This window comes from Dipteris shenzhenensis, chromosome 11 (genome assembly GCF_047967505.1).
Source record: "Dipteris shenzhenensis isolate YYH24624 ecotype China chromosome 11, Dip_SZ_1.0, whole genome shotgun sequence".
Lineage (NCBI taxonomy): Eukaryota > Viridiplantae > Streptophyta > Polypodiopsida > Gleicheniales > Dipteridaceae > Dipteris > Dipteris shenzhenensis.
Window position 1 is genome coordinate 17,570,711 of NC_141606.1, and position 10,810 is coordinate 17,581,520.

Consider the following 10,810-nt stretch of genomic DNA (forward strand, 5'->3'; position numbering starts at 1 on the left):
AAAAACCTTCAACTAGCCACTGGGGTCCATTCAAACCCAACTTGAAATTTGTTTTGATAGGCCCTAGCTTCGCATTGTAGACTAACACAGGCATACCATTCTTCAAATTCTTAGGCACAATGTGTCTATCATGCCAGGCCTTCCTCTTGCACTGTATCACCAATTGTGACTAGGCTACCCAGAGGAATAACTCATCCAGGTGGCTTAGTTGATGCAATCACCACTTGATTGCTTTTGGCTCATTTAAGTGATGCTTGGTGGTAATTTTGAGACTCTATACAATAAATTCTAAGGGAACAACTGCTTCCAAGACAAAGGCCATACAAAAGGGTGTAAGATTAGTAGCCACCTTGTAAGTAGTCCTACAGGCCCACAAAGTAGAATGAAGTTTTGTATCCCATTCACCCTTAGTTGATTGGATGATCTTAGTGAGGATGAGCTTAAGTGTCTTGTTTGTTGACTCAGCTTCACCATTGCCATGAGGATAGTAAGTAGTGGAGACCATATGCATGATTTTGAATTCCTTCTTAAGAGATTGCATCACATCATTAAGAAAATGTGTACCTTGGTCATTGTTTGGTTGTAAATGGCATCCATATCTACATATGTTATTCTCAAAAATGAACTTAGTATTGCTTTGAGCCAAGTTGTCTCAGAGTGCCTTGGCTTCTACCCACTTAGTAGCATAGTCAATGGCTATAATAATATATTTAGTATGAGTGAATGAGGCTGGCTTGAAAGGACCAACAAACTCCAAACCCCATCTCTAAAAAGCATCCCATGGACAAGTGGCTGAAAGGAATAGATTAATTGCTAAAAAGCACCCAGTGAATTGATAGACGTCACACTACATGAACTTAGTCTGAGCATATTTGAACAAGGTTTACCACCATAGACCTGCTTAAAAAGCTTTTCTATAGTTAACTCACCATAAAAATGTCCTCCTAAGGGACTCGAGTCAGATTCTTGCAGCACAATAGCTCGTTCATGTGGCAAAACCCATCTATGAAGGAATCCATCTTTGCACATTGTTGGTATAATAGTTGTCCACAGATCAAGGTGTATTTCCAAGCCTTCAAGGCTAGTTGTCAGTGCTTATCTCGAGGTATTGTATAAAAAAACTTGTATTTGAAAAATAATCTATCAACTCAGCATACTCATTCTCACAATAATCAACTGCAAAGAGTTGAGCATCTAGTAATTCCATGGTAATGCCTTGTGTATCCTCGGATGGTGGTAGTAAACTAGACTAACAGTCAGCTCCTACATGGCTCTTGCCTATTTTATGAAAATTTTAAAATTTAAACTCCTCAAGTAGAAGCATCCAACGAACAAGGCGTCCTTGAATGATAGTCTTGTTGATAAGATAAAGTAAGGCTTGATGAACCACATAGAACACAAAAGGATTATTGCGAGTAGATAATGTGTTAGTTTCTACACACTGAATACCATTCCCAAAGCTTCTTGCTTAGTAGTGCTATAATTAGACTCAGTAGATGTCATTAACCAGTTGGCATAATATATTGGATAGTGCAATCGACCATCTAGCTGAGCCAAAGTAAGAAGCATCTACATGTACATGGAAGATCACATCCCACCTTGGTTGCCTTATAATAGGAGTAGCCATTGCTAAGCTCTTCAACTTATGGAAAACCACACAACTCAGCATTCAACTCAAAATTAGCATCTTTATTTGTCATCTCATATAAAGGCACATTAATCTTGGCAAAGTCTTTGATGAACCTATGATAGAAAGTAATAAACCCCACAAAGGAATGCAATTGAGTTAGATTCTAAGGTTGATGCATCTGCTGTATAGCTTTAATCTTACTTGGCTCAGTTCTTATGCCATATTTGGAAATGACATGACCGAGAATCATCCCAACTCAAACACAAAATACACTTTTAGCTAGGTTCAATGAGATGCTCACTTGTCTGCAGACCTATCTAGGTACCTAAGATGATCTATGTTTGAAGAATAAACACAGAATTCGTCTAATAGATGGCAATGAACTTGGTGTGATAATCTCGAAAAGTTTCAACCATAAACTTTTGAAAGGTTGATGGTGCATTTCTCAATCCTAAAAGCATAACTCGGGTCACATAAGCACCCTATTTTCTAATAAAGGCAGATCTTTTAGGGCCACTGTGATTTGCTATAGGCACTGTAACCATCCATAAATGAGTACGTCTCATGTCCTACAACTTGGTATAGGATTCCATTAGGAAATGGTATAGGAAATGGGTTAGGGACTGTTTGGAACTTTCTGTAGTACTACACACACACTTGAAGTTTGCTATCTTTATTAGACACAACCACAATAGGAAAGAGCAAGCCACTATTATCAATGGCATAGATAAACCTAGCATGCAAGAGTTAAACCAACTCAACTTTTACCTATTTGGCATAATTAGGATTCATTCCGTACCTTTGCTATTGAATCGGCTTAGCATCTGGTAGCAACGTTATCTTATGTTGACACAACTAAGGAGGAACTCCTCGTACGTTTGTGTAACTCCATGCGAACACATCCTTGTATTGGATAACCAAATCTCTGATCATCCTGAGTTCCTCAGAAGAAAGATTGGCATGTACCACTACCATAGCAGGATGATATTCTGTTCTTATGTTGGCTCAAGAACCAATTGTTTAGTACCAATTCTAGTGATAATCTCACTAGCATCTCAGCCTCATTTGAGCAATATCTTGTTCCCCTTCAATATCCTCAGTGAAGTTACTAGGAAAGAGATCGTTTTGCTTAGCAATCTGCTTGTTCTTCAAGTTCGATTTGATGTCTACAGCCACTTGAAAAATGTCAATCTCACCCATTGGTAGGATCTATAGCTCCATTAATCATAACTCAACATCCTAAGGAAATGGATCTGTGACCTTCACATCTTGACTATTTGTCTTGATGATCATTTCTTCTAAACCCAATCATGGAGTACTTTTGCACTCTTCAGCCAAGGTCATAATAGTAGTGGGATAGGCATGCTATTCCATGGCAATCACAAAGAAGCTAACTATATAATAGATGCTACCTATATAAATGACCACATCTTGCAACATACCTTTGGGGTTAATTGGTCATTAATCTGCCATGCACACTCAGAAAGGTGATTGATTATATGACTTGAACTTTTGTCTCTAAGAAATCTCTTTGGAAATCATGTTCAATCTTGAACCACCATCCAATATCACTCCCAATATGGTTTGTTTCTTAAACTTGAAGGTGACCATTAGGACTTCCTCATCAACTATTGGATATAAATCACAGGTGTAGTGGCTAAGGATTGCACCTCTTTTGGTTTCTTAGATGATTCCTTGATTTGTTGAGCAAAGAAATCATGATAGTATGGAGCTATTTGCAGTAACTCAGAAAATGTCAAACTAACTTGCATATTCTTAAATATTTTCCAGAGTTGGGCTAGCTCTGTGCTAGATTCTTATAAGCACTCGGTTTTATTTCATTTACCTTAGATCTTGAGGATTTCCATCTCCCAGTAATAGACTGCGGAGTTTGCTCGAATATCTCTAGTGTTGGAGCTTTACCTTTCAACTCCCTTGAAATTTCGGCTATTAACTCCTTTTGACCCTTCCAATTGATGTCTTTACTCGAGCCATCTGTGTCTTCAAAGGTTGCCACTAATCCTTTCGGTCGAGTGACCACTTGGGCATCAACTGCATCTGGTAGGTGGGCTACAACTGCTCAGCATTCTAGATCCACTTCTTTTCTTTCCATGTTATTCTTGAGAAACTTCAAATGTTCAACCCATCTTGGATAGTCAGAATGCATATCATTCTCTCCACAACAGAAGCACTTGATCTTAGATAAAACGGTCTTCTCCTTACTATTCTCACCTTTGTCCTTTTGCTCGAGACATGGTGGTTTAACATTCGGTGGTTGAGGATCAATTGCCACTTGGTTTGTTGACACTTGAAGTTTTTAACCATTGAATCAACAATTTGATACATCATGCCAAAACTTGTTGCAGGTGTTACAATACTTAGTCTTGTATTCCTCTTCCATAAGTCCACCTCTAGAACACATTTCTCATTGTTATTTGGCTTACTTCGAATGGCCAATTCTTTTAAGGCCTTTTTTAGCTCACTTTTGAGTTTGTCTTTCTTTGCTGGCATCTCCTCAGTATCAATGTTAGAATCTTTCTTCTTTGCCTTGTTCTTTGAGCCTTCACTTTTCTCCAAAGAAAAAGCTTGGTCTAGTAGTTCCTCATAGGTTCTAGTTAGATTGACTACTCTGGCTTGTGCATATCAACTTGGGTGCAACTTGTGGTCAACTAGGCTCACATAGACTTGTCATCTAGAACCCTACTCAACTTGTTGATGAGAGCTTACATTCTAAGTACAAAGTATTGAACAAATTCTCCTTTGTTTTTCTACAAATCACTTAACTTTGTCCAAACATCTTCTTCATTAATATCTTGCTGAAACTTTTTGTGATACCTATGTAAAGCATAGCCATGATAGCTTAGAAGTGCTAGTATAGTAAGAAGTGGAAAATTCCATGTTAGTCAAGTCATCCTAGAAACCAGACCAAAAGATGACAGACCATGACTTCCCAACCAAGAAAGAGGAATAAGTTTTGGATTGAGAAGCTAGTAAGGAGACCGAGGCGAAGAATCTTACCAACCCAGGCAAAAATACAGATGTTACTTTTATGTAGAATTGGGCCGTGTCAAGAGAAGATGCAATCTATGGAAATAACAAATCAAACTTCTCCACAATAGCTCTAAAAGGAGAGAAGTGGAAAGTGATTTGGATTGCTAAGTAATACTCACAAAAGCTCCTAAGATAGTGGATGCTAATGTAATCACTCATTCCAAGGGACAAGCAATAGATTAAGAAAGGATCCATAAAGAGAAAGATATCAACTAGAAAGACAAAATCAAGGTCAATGAAACTATCAAGGGAACAAAAGGGAAAAGCACCTATAGTGAAATTCTAAGAGAACAAATCCTGAGCATCCTACAAAATTCCAAGGGGAACCAAACTTTGGTTGAGAAACAAGAAATAAACATGTCACCAAGCACTACACATAACCTAGATCTAAGTCAAGGCAAAGAGATGTGACAAAGAATGGGAAAGACCTAAGCTTAATAGTAGAGGATCTATTACATCTACCCCCATAATTTGTCACAAGGGTTTTGCAAGATAATTTGCATCAGCTTGAGACAAGAAGAACATACCCATGATTGATTCACTGACTACCATTTTGGTGATTAACACCCTAGTGTTAGATGAGGTGATACTCATCGTCACAATCAAAATAAAGAAGAAAAGAACACAATGCATCATTGTTAATGGGGGATCAGGAGCCCACATTATTTTTGAAAGCTTGGTTAAGAACTAAAGTTGAAATATTTGAAGTGATCTCCATTCGGGGTAAGAATGACAAGTTAATGGCTAGTGGATCCTTGAGGAATTCTCTAGGATATGAAAATCATAGCAGGGTGTACTACATCATGAGCCTAATTGCTATAGCCATAGAAGAAAATGCATATCCACCATTGCTTTTTGGCAAGGCCTTGTCTCAAGAGTGCCAAAGTTTTCCATGGTTAGGCCTCTAAAGTGATGACAATCAAAATTGGGGAGAAAGAGGTGAAGATATAACCAACCCCAATAGGATCTTGAAGAGCTACAGACCTAGGACCTAGAAGTGGAAGACCAATTCCTACAAGACATTAAAAGAAGGATGATGGAGATGAATATCTTACCAATGGGTTGGATCAATATCTTCCAAGTGGCAAGCAAAATGGCAAAAGGGCAAAGCAAAATAGCTCGAATTTGAGCACTACTCTGATGATCTAATGACTAAAAATAAAATTGGCCAAGCCAAAGGTCACAATAAGCTGACTCCACTACACAAAAAACCTAGTTTCCAAGCCCACAACTTAGGCACAAAGGAAGAATATCAAAATGTAAAAGTGAGTTAGAATATGATAATGAATCAACTCAACAAAATAAAGTATTTATTCACAAGGGAGTTAGAAGATGATGCAAAATAAAGTAATTTTTTTACAAGTTTGCATGGAGCTATACCAATTTAAGAGGTGGATCAACTTAAGAAAATAAAGGCTTAAATCACAATATCTAAAATTAGGCACGAAGGAAGAACCTTGGAATGTAAATTGAGTTAGACCATCATGACAGCTCAAGAGAATAAAGGTTTTATTCAAAAGTTTAAACACATCCTTGCATGGGGCTACACCACTAGCGTAAGAGGTGTACCTCCCAAGATCTACCAAATCAAACTTTGATTGGTAATTGACACCGAGGTAGTACAACAACAGAGGTACACCATGAAACCTAAGAATGCCAAGAAACTTAAGGCCAAGCTTGACTAACTAATCATAGTAGGATTTATTATACCAACAACACATTGATTGATTGGATGTTTCCAATAATGGTGGTCCCAAAGAAGAATGGGAAACTCTGAGTATGTGTGGAGTATAGAAATTTGAATTCCTAGAACATAGCAAACCCATTCCCCATCCCCTTTATGGAAAACATCCTTGACCAAGTAGTGGGCCATGAAATAGTACTCGTTCATGGATGGGTATAGTGGTTACAACGCAAGGCAAAAGATTTCTATAATCTTACCAATTGCCAATATCACTGACCAAAATGTTGAAACATGCACATGGACAAGAAGCATATGGACATCTTTCACTTTTTCTTTTGCTCATAAACCCACAATTTACCATGAGGTCATTAGCACTGTGTCTACAAAATTTTGAAAGAGGAGGTAAGTATGAGTATGGTTTTCTTGTACATTGTTCTTTAATCTTTCATGCTAGCTTCTCAACTGTGTAACCTCGAGGACAACCCTATAATTTCATCTCCCAACACACAATTTGGTTAGGTGTAGTTGAGTCAGACATTGAAGCTAACATTTTCCTAGAACAACACAATATTGTATTGATATAATATTGGGCACCATGTTCACATAAGAAAAATGAAAATGAGGAGGAAGTGTATGCAAATTGTTGGGAGAAGTTTTGTTTGTGCAATGACAAGGATCCTATGGGTTGTGAGCAAGAAAATTCAATAATTTGAAGTGGGGCACCAAAAGGAGGGAAGAAGACCAAGAAGGTCAAAATTTTACCTATTATGTGAATGAGAAAGTAGAAGAAACCTAGTAGGAGTTATTGTAGTAGTTGATAAAATTTAAGATAAAACTATAATAAAATGATGCTAATGTGTTTTTGTGTTTCGTTGGCTAAGTAGTTAAACTAATTATTTTATATAATATTGAAACATCTAAGAAAATATCATTACCAAAATTAATGAAACTTTTGACATATTTTCTCAATAGAGTAAAATTAATGACATGGGTAAAGATCATATGCATCCTTCAGCATTAATGAAACAAGAAATTTCCAAAGTCTATGAAATTGATGTGCTTGAACAAAGATGATGATGGGCAACAAAAATGACAAGCATATCAGGAAGGGATCCTAAAATGGGAGAATTTAAGGTCCTCTCTCCACATTTTATTTTCCCAAAAGCCTTGGGATTTCCCCAATTTTAGATTGAATTTGAGAGACATTATTTGAAGAATTGGAGCATACGGTGAATTGGCCTTGATTTTGGAATTCATTTTTGTTTGTGATGTAGGATGAACATTAGTGGACTAGGGGGTGCACCTAAAGTTAGGTAACTATATGCCATGGATGACATGGGCTCAGCATAAGGAGTTTCTTAATCCAATAAATTCATAGAAATATACATACAAATTTTCACTTTTCCAAATGTCTTGTCTTCTGCCTTGGTTTGTCAAATTCCACCAAAGAGAAACACTTTCTACCAATGATTAGTAGCACATTTACAAAGTCATCAAGTCATAAAATTACAACAAGTTCTTGATTGAGCATAGCGACCAATGCAAAGGAGACAATATTGCAAAAGGGACTTGGGAAGGTCTCACAAGATATGAATACATTGAATTTTAGCACATCCAGAACTGATGCAACACACAATATGTGTGCACTATCTTGGCAAAGTTCTACACTGGGAGTTGTATCATCATGCTATCGATACTATTAAGAGCTTAAGTAAGGAAATACAAATAGAGATATAGCACACACAATACATCTAGCTAAATGAGAGAAGGTAAGGCTATGCTATTCTATCATTATCAGAAATTAATCATGCTACCTAGGCCTTACTAATGACCAACAAGCAAGAGAAGCCTGGATATGGATGACTAGGGGCTTTGCTCCACACAATGGTGCCAAATCGAGAGGAGCTATTTAGGAAGGGACATGCTCAAGGAACCCAAGAACCAAAGAAACCAAAATGTTAGTAAGGTTGAGACGTGCTCTAGTGTGGAACCAAGGGGGTAGTACAAATAGGAACATGTGAAGGCTAGGACCAGGAAGCTAGCGCAAGGCAATAAGAATCAAGGACAAGGAGGAAATGAGTTAGGATTGAAAGCCTAGGTGCAGCTAGGGTTCCAAGCTTAGTTCTACAAAAGTAGCATACATAGTTGCAAAGAGACTAAGGAACCTAGACCTTCGTTGTGCCTGAGTAGCGGAATTGGGATGTGTAGATAGAACCTAGACTAATCAAGTGAGAAGTCAACGAATCACAACCATGTGCTCTCCTAAACCCTAATGGAGGCTATGGGCTACTATCATGTGATAGCATTAATGTTTGGGAGGAAGCTACATTTACCCTAAAAAATAGACATACAATTCAAATATCATCTACCCAACAACTGAATGCTGCTATTCCTAGATTTACTACTTGAAGCCCATATTTTTGTTATTCCATTACATGCTACGGAAGCTAGATGGAATGAAAGTTTGCATTCTAGATTATGTGTTGTTGTTGTCCCCATATTGTCCTGGCGTTGCTTTGTAGCTTCCTCCTCACAATCTTAATTGCTTGCATTGTAATTGCTTCTTAGAAGTTTAAGGTAGAAATTCTAGGATCTATCTAGATTGTTTATCAAGGTCTCCTCACAACAAAGGGATAATCAATGTGATCATTCCGATGCTTTTTGTGTCGCTCCAAAGATATCCACCATGAAGATTTGATTTTTCTCTTGTATTACCATGGGAAGCATGTCCATGCTTTTGGAAGAGAAAGCAAGTCCAAAAGCATGTCCATGCTTTCTCTTCTAACCAAAAGCATGTTGATGCTTTTGGAAGAGAAAGCAAGTCCATGCTTTTGGAAGAAAGTCTTTATATACGAGGCTCCAATCTCTGTCCCTTCATTCACGCCATCCTCAGCCTCGACTGCAACATCTCGCTTTGCCATCTCTCGTCCCTCATTCACGCCATCCTGATCCTCGGCTGCCAACATACTCCCTTCCTTTACTAATAAGCCATGGCTCTGAATTCTTATTTGATTCCCACCTTGTTAGCTCTCTTGCTAGCTTCCCATCTCGTTGGTACTCCAGCAGCACGTCCGGTACCTCCAACATCAACACCGACAGAAACCGAGTGCTATTCATCAGTATATGCTTTTGGAGATTCTACCACGGACACTGGGAACGCAATCATAATCGACAGTACTACGTTCGCCGTCGCCAATTCGTTGCCTTACGGCAGCACCTTCTTTGGCCAGCCGACTGGCCGATTCAGCAACGGACGACTCATGCTCGACTTCTTGTGCGAAGCTCTCAACATGTCTCTCGTGCTTCCTCACCTCCAGCAGCAAGCTGGAATACGTACGAGCGACAACTTTGCCGTAGCAGGCTCCACTGCTCTGGCGCCGGCTGTGCTCAAGGAATTAGCCAATGCAACGACTTTGACGCAATATTCACTCGACGATGAGCTCAAATGGTTTCAGGACGACATAGCGCAACTCGGCGTTCGTAATCTCGGAAAGACGTGGGTATACTTTGGCGAAATGGGTGGCAATGACTACAACTACGCCTTTCTGTCTGGAAAATCTCCCGCCGTCGTAGCCGCTCTCGTCCCACAGGTGGTCCAAAAACTGAACGACTCCTTAGAAGCGATCCTGAGCAGCGGATTAAAGAGAGTAGTGGTGCAGGGGGAGTTTCCTATGGGTTGCATGAGCATCTACATCCACCTGATGAATATGTCTGCATCGAGTGCCCCAGAGTCGGGCATATTTGATGCCCACGGTTGTGTAGCAGGGGTGAGTGCAGTGAGTGATGAGCACAACCAATTGTTGCAGAAGGTGGTGGAGGAAGCAGCGGCAAACCATCCAGATGTGGAGCTCGTCTTTTTGGATACGACGGGAGCATACTTGTATGTGTTAGAGCATGCCTCTGATTACGGGTTCACTAACGTAAAGGATGCTTGCTTCGATTTGGGTCCTGCTCTCTTACGGAACAGCCACGCTGCCCCCGCCTCCGCCACTCCTTCCATCACGCCTTGTTCTGATCCCCAGCACTACGTGAGCTGGGACGGGATACACATGACGGACGCCATGTACAGGGCCATGACGGACCTCTTCCTCAACGCGGGTTTCTCCTCTCCCTCACCCAATTTCCTCACCACCGCACCCTGCAGGAAGCAGCTCCAGTAGGATCGTCAGCATAGTTATGGCAGATGGATCTATTATTCTGTCTTGATTTGAAGTATGATATGTATATAGCTCTATTCTGTTTTGATTTCAAGTATTACGGAATCCCCATGACTAGTCGCCCTCTTCTCAGCATTGGGTCTTTGGTCTAAACAGCTGCATCTCCTTGCTCTAATAGCGTAGGCCGTGGGTGTGCCCCCTTGTATGTAATTGGTCTTTTTTGAGGCTGACCAGCCCTTTAATATATCCAGCATTTAATTTATTTTTGGTCGCCCTATGAGATTTTGG

The 10,810-nt window shown here is 39.6% G+C and overlaps 1 protein-coding gene across 1 annotated transcript; it reads left to right on the forward strand.

The window, feature by feature from the left end:
• The first annotated feature begins 9,355 nt into the window (after window positions 1-9,355).
• On the forward strand, window positions 9,356-10,525 carry LOC147896696 (GDSL esterase/lipase At1g28570-like). The gene has a single exon (XM_087381940.1). The coding sequence runs from the start codon at window positions 9,356-9,358 to the stop codon at window positions 10,523-10,525; it is 1,170 nt and encodes a 389-aa protein (XP_087238066.1).
• Window positions 10,526-10,810: the final 285 nt, after the last annotated feature.

Coding starts and splice junctions, on each gene's coding strand:
- LOC147896696 (XM_087381940.1), top strand. CDS start 9,356: ATGGCTCTGAATTCTTATTTGATTCCCACCTTGTTAGCTCTCTTGCTA.